The sequence below is a fragment of the Macrosteles quadrilineatus genome, unplaced genomic scaffold (assembly GCF_028750875.1).
Source record: "Macrosteles quadrilineatus isolate MER2022 unplaced genomic scaffold, UCM_ALF_1.0 Scaffold_8__2_contigs__length_117827958, whole genome shotgun sequence".
Classification (NCBI taxonomy): domain Eukaryota; kingdom Metazoa; phylum Arthropoda; class Insecta; order Hemiptera; family Cicadellidae; genus Macrosteles; species Macrosteles quadrilineatus.
The window spans coordinates 7907860-7924097 of NW_026542601.1; the positions used below are offsets into that span (position 1 = coordinate 7907860).

General features: G+C 32.8%; 1 protein-coding gene across 1 annotated transcript; it reads right to left on the minus strand.

The window, feature by feature from the left end:
• Window positions 1–4289: 4289 nt before the first annotated feature.
• LOC128999542 (regucalcin-like) lies at window positions 4290–15067 on the minus strand. Its single transcript, XM_054426112.1, has 6 exons — window positions 15004–15067; window positions 11981–12158; window positions 11116–11319; window positions 8758–8973; window positions 7645–7772; window positions 4290–4659 (listed from the first exon to the last, which is right to left on the minus strand). Exons 1-6 carry the CDS (start codon window positions 15031–15033, stop codon window positions 4345–4347), a joined length of 1071 nt encoding a protein of 356 aa, XP_054282087.1. The 5' UTR covers window positions 15034–15067; the 3' UTR covers window positions 4290–4344.
• Window positions 15068–16238: the final 1171 nt, after the last annotated feature.

Sequence of the window (16238 nt, forward strand, 5' to 3'; positions counted from 1 at the left end):
TAGCACAAAGTGGTGCTAAAATGGAATCTATTTTAGTTTGCAATAGTTTGAGTGTTGATACAAGTTCTGTGAGTCTCAACTAACTGCAAAGTCGTGGGACCGAACTGCAAGTTTCTATGCAAGTTTGGGCAGATAACATCAAGTTTGGTCTGTACCAAAGTAGGTCTTAAGTCACAGCTGCTTTCTCAGTCATATTGACGCTTCTTACCTACATATTGATGATTAAATTATGAATCAAATACCTGGATGGTTTGCGTATTTCAAACAAGACCATTTTACAAAATATATGCAAAAACGAGTCTAATTAAAATAAAAACATGAGTTCAAATAATAATTTGCCTTACAAAAACTGAAATACACTTATTCAGAAAATTTTGTATGATTGTCTATTTAAAAAAACACCTACAAAGTTTTACGTTTCCACTTATTTTTTTGTACTAATACTATTTTAAATACACTTAAGTCCAAAATTTTGTTTTACGTGTATCTTATACGTATCATCAACTACCTACTGGGAAAAAGACCTAATTTAGACTAGTATTAAACTTTAAATCCAGTATTAAAAACTGCTGTTATTACTGCAATATAATAAGTAACATATTTCATTTTACAAAACTAGTATTTTGAATTACTGTGGTTGCTGAAGAGGTGACATTAATTGGTCAGAAATGATTATTTAAAGAGAGGATGAGATTCAGTAGTTTTTCAGGTATTGTATGTTTTACAACAAATACTATTATTATTAAATTTCTTCAATAACATAAGGTTAGGTAGTCCATTTTAGGAAAAAAAAGTACTGCAAGATAAGAAACCAATCCAATTTTCCGGGACCTAATCGTTTAAATTTTTATCTCTAAAATAAAATATCGAATATCCTTAAACCTCTGTTCAATGGTCACAGTAAGTTTTGAATACAAAATATTATTCTATCCCTACATTCTATCTGTATGATAATTGATCACTCTTGTAATTATTACAGTGTTCATACATATGTTTTTTTTTAATCTTTGATATTACAGGTATATGACTTTGTGTTGGTACTTCGTTATCCAAGTTATAACAATTTTGTTTGGTTGGTTAAGTTGTTCTGACTTGAATCAATTTGTAAAACTAATATTTACTGTAATGTGATTGTGAATTGCATTGTGTATTGATTATTTACTTCTTCATTACTTTTTATGCTATTATCATTATTCACAGATTACGCATTATTTTTGGTTTTTATGTTTAACCTGTATAGTTTATTGTTGGTAGTGTGTTGTTAAATAATAGTACTTTGTCGAGTTGTTGCGTGAGTCAAGACGTAAATCAGTGGTGTACATAAAATCCTTTTTAGTTATTTACTCATTTATTTATTTATCTGTTTGTTTATACTATTAGGGGTCAAAAACTGTGCTACAGTGAAAAATTTAAATTTGGAGTTCAAATTTTTTTTATGAATTGCTTACATATGATGGATTATATTATTGTGATTTGTTGTGTCTTTTGTTTCGTATTTTTATGAATTCGTAAATGAAAATAATTAATCTAATAGCATTACAACCACTTTGTCTACGTAAGGCTCTAGGATCACGATATCTGTAGCCAACCGAAATGTTATCAACTTGGCAATGAATGGCTGTTTACTTGCAGAACTTCCGTGACAAGACCACAAAACTGAACTTGCTAAACTTGAACCGCTTATCCGATGAACACATGTGGTATTAACGTCACTTGGAGTTGGGTAGATGTTAAAATTAACTACCCATACGTTTAAAAAATGATTAAAAGGCGCCGCTTCTTAAACCTAAGGTTTAGTGAGTGTTAGAAATAGAAATTTGTATTAGTAAACATTAAATTAATAATCCTATACATCTTTAGATGAAAAAAATTATGGAGAAAACATGTTAAGGGATTGTGTTTTGGTGGGAAATAGCACAAGAAAGATTACGTTCTAAATTTATAACAGTAAAAATGAAACACGCAAAAATATTAGGAAGGATAGGACTGTAATGACTATTCACATTTTAAAGATGCGTTGAAACATAGTAAATAACTTTGAAAACTAAAAATTTTAAATTTTTCGTTTTCTTATTAATAAAAGATAGGGGGTGGTTATTGGATATATTTAACTCAATAAATTGTTATTGATTTTAAGTCAAAAAAACTAAGTTAACATTACTATACCTCACAAATAGCTGATATTATTTAATATCGAGAAGGTCTTTATAACGGAACATGTAAACTGATGCAAGGTGTTAGGGATGTTTTAATATAATAGATTGCCTCGTCATCGATTCTAGTTTGGTGAGGCCTCGAATACCAATAGGCACATTTGTTACACTTCCAATTCAAGAGCTCACCACTACCTTGACTTCGCTCTCAAGAAACACACGTTTTAAGGACTCCGCAAGTAGAAAATTATTTTTACTTAAAGCTTACGACAGCCAACCTGACCATACTACTGGACCAACTTATGCGCGGGTTGTACCAAAAGAAAGGTTGTCGGTCCTATATGTGCAGGTTTTATTTGTATTTTGAGAATATTTATGTTAATTGAGTCACAAATGGAAATTCAACTTTTCTTATGGAGATTTAACATGGGGCTAATTCTATATATTAATAGACAAGCATGTTATTGAAAACCTTTTTTCTCAGCGACTGTGCATCGTAGGGAAAATCTACGCATACTGTTAGAAAGATATTTGCCTGTTGATAGGCAGAATCTTCTCATAAATCAAAATACGCTAAAACATAAGTACAAAAAATAATTTTTAAATTAAAACCTTTTACCTTTTTTTGGTGAAAATAGAGAAGTTTGTACAATGCATAATGTTGGTGGAGTTTTCGACCACGGGGCGAGCTCTAGTTTGTCCATAAAATAGAAGTCAAGCTTATGAACCTAACGTTAGAGATTACTGCAAAAGTCTGAAATGTAGCATTTTGCCAACTTTGTATGCACATGTAGAATGGAGTTTTTCGTCAATAAATAAACATCAAGAATGCAGAAATAAATTCTCTTTTCCTACAGTTACCTAACAATGTTCATGTTCTCTCACTGATTTGAGAAAACAAAGTGGCCAATTCGCTCATCAGTGAGACAATGTTAACATTGTCTCACTCAAATTACTTTGTCTCACTCCAGATTTGCAACGTGAAGGCACGAAATAGTGAGCGCGTAACATGCAGGCAACGTCGTATGCGCGTGAAATACGTTTGGCAGCACTGGCTGTAAATCAGCTGGTCAGCTGTTGTACTGTTGTATTTGTCACTTCACATTAACTGTTATATTAAAAGTTCACTTCTGTGTAAAAATAGGTTATGTTTCTTCACCAATTTATTTGTTTTATGGTAACTGTAGGAAAAGTATAATGTGCAACTCGAGTTCTAAAGTACGATTGCCTCACTCGAGAAACAATTCCTCACTCGCCTACGGCTCGTGAGTAAGGATTTCTCTCGAGTGAGTCAATTGCTCACTTTTCTCACTAGTTGCACAAATAACTATTTCATTACACTACGATGTTTTTAGCCGTTTTTCAAACGTTAATTGGAGGCTGAAAGCTACGTATTGCTTTTCCACGCCAGCTGCCATTTGGAGACCGAGAAAGTTTTTTGCAGCCATAGGGCCAAAAATCAGTTGTTAGCTTATTTACTTAAATCATTAATGTATATTACTTAATACACAAGCTGTATCCATATGCATTGCAATATTCTTGTTTTATTGTCACCTCTGCTTAGCAGCTAATTATTAATTTTACTGATTCCTATAAATATTTCTTCACATAACCTTAAAGTTGCAGATGTCTTGACTGTTAGTGCCCTTTTTTGTATATTTTTTCTCGATCATTTTTAATAGTTTGGTGAAAAAATCGTTCGTACCAAGGGCTAAAAGGGTTTTGCAGCTTTCGGTTTTTTTAAGTTCTTGACTTCGCCTCCAACTTATCAAATGATCTCAAACCGGCAAAACCCCATTTTCGGCCCTATTTACGATTTACTTACTATTTACTTATTTAATCCTTTCATTAAATAACCCGTGTTAATAATCAATTTAACTCAAGGTTGGACTAAGATCGCTCATTAATGAGACGAAAATGCCTAGCAATACACGTATAAATTTACATTTTTCTAATTAAAAGCTATGGACTGTAAATTCCAATACTCAACTAAAAGAAGGAATTCGATTTTCATAATTATCGAGGAAAATCTTTCTAAGAGGCATATTTTAAGAGGCATATGGAAAATTGCATTATAGTTACCCAAACCCCTAGAAAACAGACTTAAAGGTATATCATTGACGAATTTTTGTCTGAGTATGTTTTATGTATTCTGTTTTTTTTATAATGGTCAGTTTAAATTCCCTTTCTCCTAGCAGCATTTCTTCAGCATATCATCTGGTATTTTGACGGGTCTGCTGGGTCTCGCTCCTGTCACTCCAAGCCCAGTTATCATAAACGTATATCCAGATTTTGGGTAATCCGTAGTACTTGCGTTTGGATATTCTTTTTTATTTTTGAGAACCTTTGACCAATCGAAACGAGAGGTTGTTACAAAAAGAATGTCGAGGTCTTTGCCGCCAAAACACACAGACGTCGGCCACATGGTTTCGGGTATTGTTATCTCTGCCGCCTTCAAGGATACCAGTGGATTCGGACCCAATTGCTCATGATTAATTCGAAACACCTGAAACATTAATTAAATAATTTAAGTATCCAACTGCAATATAATCGTGGTTGATATTTTGTTAAATGATTTTTTTTATTATCTATAAGATTATAAAGACCAATCTACGATTTAACAACTTGTAAAATTAACAAAATCGTAAAGATCTTTTTTAAAAGCACGAACAGATAAAAGGTTACTCAATTTGCTTGGTAGCTTTGCTTATACTGCAGTATTTTTCTCTAACATTTTTAATTCTAAATTGTAGTGTATAAGGCCCCTAAATAAGCTAGTAACATAAGTTAAGATTTTGAAGTCTGTATATTCACTAATAAAATATAAAATTGTAAGAGCATTAAACAAACGTTGTATTTTGTTAAACTTCGGAACGACAAAAAAATAACAGAAATAAAAAACTAACTTGTTTTAACAGTAAATAACCATAGAGTAATCAAAGACATTGCACATCTTCTCACTTTCAAAAACTCGCATGCTCCTCTTTTCGAATAATACCTATGCTTCTTAGTTACGTCTGCTTCTTAGTTTGTCGGCGTGCCGCCGATATTCCCTTCCTTCTTGACTTACAATATACAGGGTGCGCCAAAATAACCGGACAGTTTTTAACACTAAAAAACTGAAGAAAAAAATACAATTTTATATATTAAATAATGTTATATTGTACACACTACTATGCCATTTTCACTTATGAAAAATTATATCACTTAGGTGATGTCCTTCTCCTAAACGCAGGCTTCCCATTTTTTTGCATATTTGCAGTCACCTTCGCCTGATGAATAGAAACAATCTCTTCTCGGATACACTGCTTGAGTTCAGTTATGGTTCGAAATTTCGAAACAAACACTTTGCTTTTTAAGTATCCCCATAGCAAACAGTCACACGAAATTAAGTCTGGGGATCGAGCTGACCACGGCACATCACCAAACCAAGAGATCACTTTACCGGGAAAGAGTTCACGCAAAACTGTCATTGAATAATTGGCTATATGGCAAATTGCGCCGTCCTGTTGAAACCATGTGTTGGTCATGTGTATCTCTCCTAACATTTGCAATTGTGGAACCAAAAACCCCCTCAGTATTTCCACATAGCGTTCCGAGTTTACAGTGATAGGGGAAGTTCCCACTTTCGTCCTCAAGAACATATGGTCCGATGACTCCAAACCGTGCCACATCACACTAGACAGTAACTTTCTTTCGACGAAGTGATGTTTTACCAAACATAACGTAAAAATGGCATAACATAAGCAATCGTTCACTACAACAATGATGTCTCTTGCTAGTATAACAACTGACTTATTACGAAACAAAAACCGTGAGGTTTTTTGGCGCACCCTTTATGATACTGGACCATTCCTTCTCAGAATTCTTCTTCACACTGATAGTTTTGTTGTTTTACCCACACTGGATCGCCTGGTTGAAACCCTCTCCACTTTGCATGTACGTCGTGATTCTTTGTCTGTCTTACCAAAGCTTCATCGATGTTTGCATTCACATCTGGTTTAAGAGTACTGAGTTTGCACCTCAGTTGTCGACCGTACAACATTTCAGATGGTGTTTTTTCGGTAGTTTGGTGTGGCGTGGTCCTGTATTAAAAAGGAGAGTTTGAAGTCGCTTGGATAGAGTGTGTCCATCTGATCCATATGTCAGTCCAGTACAGTGAACTCATTGCCACCTTGTAATTTCATCATGATAATTTCAAAACGTAGTAGGGGATGTTGCACAGAACCGATGAAAGGGTTTATAGTTCATTTGAAGTCGCCACAGATTCTGACTTTCCCATTGTAATCCAGTATATAGAGACATAAATAGGGGGGTTAACTTACAAACGGTCCGGTAGTTCTAAATTTGTTATATGTTTCTAGGTGTGTAAGTAGGTAAGTAGCAAAATTATCCCCCCCTCCGCGCCCACCTAACCACCATATTGGAAAAATCGAAAAAATCGGTAATTTCAAGAGATTTCCGCCTATATCTCCGTTTTGGTGCGTTTTAGCGAAAAATATGTAACGTCAATGTTTTAGACAATTGAATTTTCTATATTATAAGTTTAACAATTAGTTTCTGGGACTTATGAATACAATGATCTGATTTTGATGAAACTTTACATTTATTCGAACGAGTTGCAATTTCTTTCCAAACCATTTTGTAAAGCTCAAATAAACAAATAATTTAGTATACTGAAGCATTGTTGTATGCCTAACGGCTACGGAGATAATAAAAAAAAATTTAAATTTAATATTGCAATATTAATCTTATGGAGAATAAATAAACTGTTGTAGCTTGCTTGTCCATGGATATATTTTAATAACATTTTTAAATTTCGTTGTATTTTGTTAAACTTCAGAACAACAACAAAGTACAGAAATGAAAAACAATCTTATTTTAACAGTCAGCTGATCAATTAATCAACCATAGAGTAATCAAAGGTATTACAAAGCTAATTAGTTTTTTCGGCTTTTAGTAAACTTTCCATGTAGGGAATAAGCTATTACCGTAGGTTTCATGGTAAGACCTGGACTGGGACCAATTTACCTTTTTGTTTTGAGGTCCCCAGAGGTAAAAAACACTTCGTTCGAATAAATGAATATAAATTCTATATATACATCACACAATTTATCCCAAACTTCAAATGTATCAAATTTTGTTTATGATTGTCATATGCTTGTATCGGCATATTCCACGGTCCTGTGGGTCGATATGTTACGAATAATTGCATAGCGTCCATTACAATATTTATTTTACCTATAATATTTATTTGTTAATTTTAGTTTAAAACTAATATGCTTATGTAGGCAGATTAGATTGAGGGTGGTAAATGACATTATATTGTGGATAGTGAAATATACATTTTAAATACCCTTTTCCATAAAAAGATTTGCAAAATATGAAAAATATTTAACGTTTTGTAATGAAAGTAATTAGATTGTAATCAAGAAAACTCCATAAAAAAATCAAAAGTTAATAAGACCTTAAACCTTCCCTTAGACCTTACCGTCCCCAGACCGTTGCCAGGGATCCACAGCTGCCCTTCATTGTCGATGGTCAGTCCATAACCAGAAATGTATTCAGGTGTTTCAGCTGTAGATTCGTATAGGGTGTACCAGGCCCATCTCGATTTTCCTAAGACACAATATTTTTTTCAATTCAGTTACCCATTTAAACAATGGTCCACATTAATTTTAGGTTGTAATAAACCTTTAGATAATTAAACTTAGGTTTTATTAAGCAAAACAGAATAAATAAACAAACCTACTAAAACATTAAGAATGTCAGCTGACATTTTGTACAGTACTTAGAATATCACCACATTCCTCCGCTCTAGTAAATTTTATACGCAGCAAATTTCTTAGGTAACAGCTTTGTTCTGGTCGACCGACGTGGTGACACGAAGGAACGAGGTTGATCGCAAGGAGTGCTGCTGGTTTGATGTTCATCATTTTCAGGAACACCATCTGACGTTGCTGGTGGTAAACATAAATTTGCATAGTTTTGAAGGAGCGATGATAAATTGTAATAGACCTTTAGAGAATAAAACTTAGGTTTATCATAGTGTTTTATTGTACTTGATCCTCAACTGCCTATTTTGTCAGTAAGCTAGAGTAACTATTAAGCCAGCTAGAATAAGTAAGTTAAAGTTTAATTTTTTGAAAGTTAAAATAAGTAAAATACAATTTATTTATATCTTAGTTGTGGAAAAATATTCCTGTTTTAGTACATTTTGGGTTAAATGCAACTACAAACCATTGGAGGGGGGGACAACTAAAACTGCTGGTCGGATTTTTTCCGGAATATCCTTCAAGTTAAAAAGAACTATTTAGATCGGCTCGCAGTCTAATTAGTCGTGTAAGAAATGAACTGCTAGACACAGTTTAAGCCCTTCGGGCGTAGGCAAACTCGGCCTAGTTGCGACTAGGGTTCTCAGGCTAGTGTCCGAAGAGTAGAGAAGGTTTTTAGTGGGTAGTCTTTGGGCCTTAAACCCGTTGTAGCCCCACACTACAGGCTCGCCAACTGTGTGCGTAAATGCATTTTTCCCACCTCTCTCTAAAAAGTCCCCAAAAAACCTACAAACTATAATTTGTACACTAAGTAGACATGATTTACATACCTAGTTCATCTTTTTTTCTATCATAGTTAAACTTGTATATAATATGGTTCCAAGAATCCATAAAGAATATAGTATTGTCGTCCAAACTCCATTCCATACCGTTCATCATCTCCTTCATAAAGAACATTCGTTTTAATTGTTTCCCTTCGTCAATTTTGTTGATAGATGCAAATCTATAGTCATACCAACGTGGGCTGGACCCTGGTTTCAATGTACCTGATCAATAAAAACCATTAATGTATAATGATGCGAACATGACTGTTTTGGCCTTATTCTACCCCATTTTACAGCTTAAATCGTAATATTTCATAGTTATTTTTTATCAAATTTTTTTAGGGAATTTCCATAGGGAATAAGCTATTATCGTAGGTCTTATGGTATACCTGGGACCGATTTACTTTGTCGTTTTGATGTCCCCTGTGCCTTGCGCGTCACCGTTTTATATATGTGGTCGGCACGCAAGCAGAACATACTGGCTGAAATCACATTGCCAAACGCAACAATGACAGCAAAATGACAAATGTCTAAAACAAATCTCTCACGTCCCTTCTTAGCCGTGTAACGTCCATCAAGATCTGTGCGACTTCTCTCAATATAATTTAGTCAAAGTATTTAAATATAAGTAGTAATTATTAGGTTGTCAGAATTAGCAACATGATATAGTTAATGTTTAGTTAGGGGTTGCCGGGGAGAAACCAGGATCTTTTGGATGTAGTTTTACAATTTAAAATGTCGGTTCTTCTTAAGAGGCACCGGCATTCAGCTTGTTGAATCAAAGTAACAAATTCACATGGTTCTAAATTGTTCAATTATTCTCTGCTGTTAATACGAGTAATTTATTCCCAAATTACATTACTTTAATCAAACTTCATATTCCACAGTACATTATTATTCATGTCAACGTAATTCTTACATTTTCAGGTAGTGATTTAGTAATAAGGTTTTCATGTTATAAATTAGTTAATCACAGCTCATCCAAAGCTTGCTTAGGGTGTTCACTGCACGATCAACCTCAGGGTAAAACCTTCCCTTTAAAATACAGTTACAGCTATTCCCAATTCCTCAACCTTATAGTTATTTCATTATATATTTTCAGGTCCCAACCCTCATCTATCCATACCACTCTTCCATTATTCCTCAGACACACCCCACCAGTTTCAATCAGTTACAACCAATCGTTTCAAATTTACCCCAATCGACACAATTTTGTTACACCCTAGAGGCCAAAAAACCATCTGTTCGGATTCATATATATTACATATTTGTATATCTATAAATATTTATGAAAAAATAACGCTTTAAATATGATAACAAATAGCATTAATACAAATAAAGAACGGCATTTACAAAATTAGCTGCATTGATTGTGAACACTTCTACATTGGTCAGACAGGACGTTCTTTTACATCTAAATTCAAAGAGCACATTCAAGCTTTTGAGAGTAACAACAGAACATCCCTGAAAACAAACTTTGCTGAACACCCTTTTATCGACTAGCTAATATAATGTAACATATTACTAATGTAATATTTTTTTACATGAATTAAAAAAAAAAAACATCAAAATTCTAAAAGTTATAAACAAAGGAAATTGAATGGATTCAACTGAAGAATATTTTATATACGAAGAAATCAAAAAAAAATCCTAATCATATTTTAAATAGCCCAATTTTTTCAAGAAACCCAATCTTTTACCAAATTTTAGAATTAAATAATCAGTAACAAAAACAGTTTTCCAAAATCGCTCAAAACCATTTTTAAGAACTTAAAAAACAAATAATTTAGTATCTTGAAGTGTTTTGTACGGTTGCAAAGAAATTATGGAGAAATTAAAAAAAATTATAATTTAAAATTCACATGGTTATTCTTATAGAGAATGAGTAAAAATTTTTAGTTTGCTTCAAACTAATTAGAAACACCCCATTACCTCCCTGTAGCAGCAAACCTAAATACTCGTTAAAGTTAATGGTTTTCAAATAGAAAATAAATCTGACAGTTTTAAGGTAATATTACAGTAGAAATCCAGCCGGGTAAATAGAAATTCGCTTAGTCTGCAGGTTTGCTGTGGATGATTGCTTGATCCAGTATAAAATTAGAATACCCTCACCACAGCAAACCTTGCTGTGGTGAGGGTATTCTAATTTTAAACTGGATCAAGGTAACTATTTTCTAACATGGTTTTTTATCTTAACATACATAACAAGTTGTCGTGCATAATACTGGAGAACAGGACGAAATAAGGCCTAGGAGACATTAAAAAACAAGCATTCCCCTCAAAAATGTGTTACCCAAAACAAAACACATCCAGCCCCCCACATTCTCACTCATGACCTTGCATTCGGTTTAATTGCCAACTTACCAGCCCAAAGACGTCCTGAAGAATCCGCTTTGCCATCATTAAATCGCTTACCATTTTCCAAGTGAAATACCTCTACAGGATTGATATCTCTGTTACTTGTACAATCCCACCGAATCAAAGCCAGAGCACCTCCCACTCCTATAAGGAACATGTCCTGTGTCCCTTCCACTCGAATAGCCATGGACAAAGGTCTCAGCTTGCCTCCTGTTTGTATTGAATTTGTGTTAGAATAGTCTTAAAATACAGTGGAGGATTTTTTTCAATGTTCGGTAAAAGGGACTTTTGGCGTTAAAATAACTATATTGCAGAAACAAAGCAACTATATAGTAAAGAAATTACAAATCAGTTCAGTTTTGGTAGCAGTAATGGAACAGGATTGAATAGTACTTTATAATTTGTAATAGTATTATAGTTGTTCTATAATAATTGTAGTAAAATAATGGTACTACAAATGGTGGTAAATCATGGTCATGCCTTCATAATATGAAGGGTTGAAGCTATATGATGAAAACCAAACCTCTTTAATTTTGAATTTTTTTCTGGTGTATCAGGATTATTTTATTTTTTATTTTCTATTTTTAGTTTGCTGTGTTAGCTTAGCATTCTTTTCAATGTTTCCACAAATAATATTGAAAAACAATAATGTATAAGTGCTTTGAATTGAAATAAAATACATTTGTCTTATAATGTTGCACCATTCTATGTGTTATAGTCCTCCCACCCTAAGTTGAGGCAGCCCAAGGCCGCACGGCGTATATCTAGTGCGGCCTTGGGCTGCCTCAACTTAGGGTGGCGAGGACTATAACGTTACAGTGCTATTATTAATGCAGTAAGTAATCAGATTGTATTGCAATTGGATCCCTGCCTATTGTAGCCTTGAAGGTCACCCCTGTGTCTGGATTGTAGCAGACGATACACATCGGGTCATCATCGTAACCCATTTCTAGCCAGTAGAGACGATTGTGTTCACCATCCCAGTGGAGTCCTCCGGTAAACCCATCAACGACTTCAGAGTTTACGGTGCTAATTTTATAGTCTTTATTCTGAAACAATATTTAGGTTAAATACAATTTACTCTTTTACAGAACACCAATAAGTGTTAAGTTTGTTGATTCCATTACTTTAAAATTTTTAGGGACTTGTAAACTTCTAATTGGATAATATCAGGTCAGTAAAATTGGTTAAAGTATTTTTTTTTTTTTTACTTCATTGAGTTGCAGTGTCATTTGACTCAATGTAAAAATGTACAGATTGTAAAGCTCTCGCACCTATTAGGGAATTTTCCTATAGGGAAGTAGCTATTGCCGTAGGTGGCACGGTAAGACTTAGGCCTGGGACCGATTTAATTTTCCAATTTGATGTCCATAGAGACCAAAATGGTGTATTCGTTCAAATTTTTATATACTCGGTTGTCGGTTTTCAGTTTTTCGGTTTTTTTCCTTGAATAACTTATTTAAATAAAAATGTTCTCTCTACTCATGTAAAGGTAGTACAAACGTAAAAAAATGGAAATTGTAACTTACTTTAGGTAAGGGCTAATATACAGCAACTGAAAGAAGTAGATAAATAATTTACAACAAACAAGTAAGTACGAGGTCATATAAATATATAGGGTTGTTTAATGTATAAATGATTTCCCAGTCTTATTTCATGAGTAGTTAAGGTCCGAGCATAGTTGATTTGAACCACAAACAATTGATTTGTGCAAACTGCGATGATTCGGAACTGTTTTCATTTTATTGCCTTTTGCCCTATTTTTAAAAATATTATAGAGTACTGGTTTGAAAAACAAAACATGAATTAGGAAGAATACATCAAATAAATTAATGGTAGGGATTGGCGTAAATATGCAGACTTTATGAGAGAGGGGTGGGAAAAGAGGTAGAAATTAATAAGAAAATTAAATTACGAATTAATCAAGTTGAAGAATGTTGTATTTTCCTTCACAATTCAAGCAAATAATCAACATATTTTCTATATTGAATATTCATTGATATTTTTATATAATTTATTGCCACATAAATCTATTATACCTATTAACAATAAAACCGTAAATCAAACAAATAAACTTTATGTATGCTTTCTTTGAATTGCTATAACATGGATATAATGAGGTGTTTTATTAGTTTGTGTGAGGAACTTATTAGAATTTGTTTAATTTTTATATCAGAATTGTGTTTCATATTAATATTCAGATGTGCCAACCAAACATACGGTTTTGACGATTGTATTATTAAGTGTAAAAATAAAGCAATTCATTCGTTCATTCATTCATTCATTCAAACATCTTAGTCTAGTAAGTAGCCACCATACAGGTAAGGGATGAATTACTTCTACACGTATATTAAAATATTCCTCACAATAGCTTTTACAGCTGGCAAAATAAAAGCACCAAATACCTGTAATAATAACAAAACGAATTAGTATACCTGCAAATATTTTAAGGCAAATTATGTAAAGTTCTCATACGATATCTGATGCAACATAAAGGTTTAGAGTTGCTCATCCTATATATATATATATATATATATACTGTAAAAGTTTCGAAAATTACATCTTGGTTAATAATATGTATTTCGGCAATGTTGCCATGCCGTGAATGTTTAAACGTTAGTAATTTAGTATAGAATAGACTATGTTAAAACTTCTCTTGTAAAACTGTGGTTTACTTAAATTGTGGCTAACTGTATTCCGGCCAACGAAAAGTGACTTTAAGTTTAGTCCAAAACCATGTAATATTACATGATTTAACTACACTTATAATATCACTAACCTAATCACCTAATCAGTAACAGTATTATTATTTTAGTTTAATTTGATCTAGTGAGTGGCTTATGTAATTTTTATCTTCGTCAATCATCGTCATAATAACTAATCTAATTGCAATAATCACTTTGTGTTTCACCTCATGTCATCAAGCCCTACAAACAAGTGATAAGAAAGAAGATAAATATTTTTCACTACACTACGATGTTTTAGCCGTTTTTAAAACTTTTATTGTAGGCCAAAAGCAACGTAGGCCTACATAGATAACTCAAGCTTAATAATTCCATAGATGGCTACGTGTCCGTGCCAGCTGTCATAGTCATTTTGGGGCCGAGATGGTTTTTACATCCCTAGGGCCGAAAATCAACTATTGGCTTACTTTCTTAAAACATGCATATTAAATAAACAATCCTATTTTGTATAGAATAGACTATGTTAAAACTTCTCTTGTAAAACTGTGGTTTACTAAAATTGTGACCTATTTTGTTGTATTCTACCATCATGATTGTCTTTGTAAATTGGCTGCTGTCGTTGGAAATAAATAAATAAACAATCAGTGTTCATAGCATTACAATAGACTTGTTTTATTGTCACCGCTGCCTAGCAACTATTTATTATTTTTCCTATTCCTAAAATATTTCTTCACACAATCTTTAAGCTGTAGTTGTGTTGACTGTTAGCGTTTATTATTATTCTGATGACTAGTTGTATAGGGTACAGTGTGGTTAAAATGGCATTCGTACCACGGACCGAAATGGTTTTGCAGCTTTCAATCGTTCAATCTCGACTTGGTCTCAAACTTAAAAACTATCTGGAGCCTGCAAAACCTCAGTTTTCAGCGAAATATACTTTGAATAAACTATTTTTATTTAATTTTAATGTTATACAATCATGTGTTAGTGTGGATTTCTTCCGGAATATAAATAAAATTTCTAAGTTTAAAATTAATTGGAACTCGCAACTCTATTCCCCAAAATAGGTGATCAACCACAGTCTGTAAAAATCCATTGCCGTACAAAAACCAAACTCAAAACCTAAAAAATACTCTAGAAAACTAGAAAATAAATAAACTAGACACAAGGAAATAATGAGAATATTGCAACTCGGGATGAAAGTACTTACAGTTAGAATCAATACATATACGATTTCCATTCTTGAATCCAGTTTCCATGAATTTCTTCACAACTTGTTCAGCAACTAATGATAGTATTTTGCTTGTGAGTTACAAATACTGTTAATCGCATAAACGTCGATCAACAGCTGCACAAACACATGGTGCCATTTTAATGCTACCTCTACCGACAATTTCGTTCTACAGTATTTTTTTTTTACGAATAAAACGAATTAAAAAATCGATGTTGCCTCGTAATCATTTTTTTATCACACAACAGAAAAAACTAGCTTCAGCTTTAACATGGAATGGTATGCATACTTTTATAAATAGTCAAAGGTATATAAGTACAACTTTTTACAATACTTATTGATACAGTATTTGAATCAAGATAAAAATAGTGTAATAGTGTGCATCATATAAAAATCCATGAACAGCAATGACCGAATACTCTCAATGGCAAGTTATGATCACACCTATTTAAATATTTTTACTTGAAATCATGTAAAAATAGTTTGTGCCAGTGTTTCAAACATTTACAGGGTGGCCTGTAAGAAAACAGCCAAACTCCGGGAAATGGTTGTATAGGTCAAAATAAGGGGAAAATCAAAACTAAATTTTTTCCTAAATTGCTTCATTTACCAGATATCCGCCATTTTGTATTGTTTACATAAACATTGTTATTTTTGAATTTTTTAAAATGATATTTATAAAACTTGGTATGTAGCTGAAGATAGAAAATACCAATGTTACAAAAAATAACCTCGATTCAATTTAAAATGTTAAAATGGTGGTCATTTTAATTTTTAAACTTAAATTACTCAAAAACGGCTAATTTTATGAAAACTAATTCAATAACCCTTCTATTTAACATTTTTTATTCATCTTATTTACCTTGGTATCGTTTGACAGGGAATTAAAAATTCTAAATAAAAGTGTTTTTGAATACTTTTGGCAAGTGTGGAACTGTTTTAATTTCACTTAAAACATGTAAAGAAGTTTTACATACATATTAGCTTTACTTAAGGTGCTGTATTTGGACATTCTAATATATTTCAGCTTATTATCAAACGAAATAATAGAGTGACTGTATCTATTTGTCGTTTCAAATAGTAATTATAGGTGAGTCTTGCAAGTCTTAATTATTAGTAAGCATTTCATCTCCATCAGAGCCAAGTTTACACCATCTCGACTTATAATGTTGACTGATCATTTCACTTACACTCATTTTCATTATTACTTTTCG

Coding starts and splice junctions, on each gene's coding strand:
- LOC128999542 (XM_054426112.1), bottom strand. CDS start 15,033: ATGGAAATCGTATATGTATTGATTCTAACT. Junction 8,974..11,115: donor TTCAGGACGTCTTTGGGCTG/GTAAGTTGGCAA, acceptor TTTATTGATCAG/GTACATTGAAACCAGGGTCC. Junction 4,660..7,644: donor CTGGCAACGGTCTGGGGACG/GTAAGGTCTAAG, acceptor TTAATGTTTCAG/GTGTTTCGAATTAATCATGA.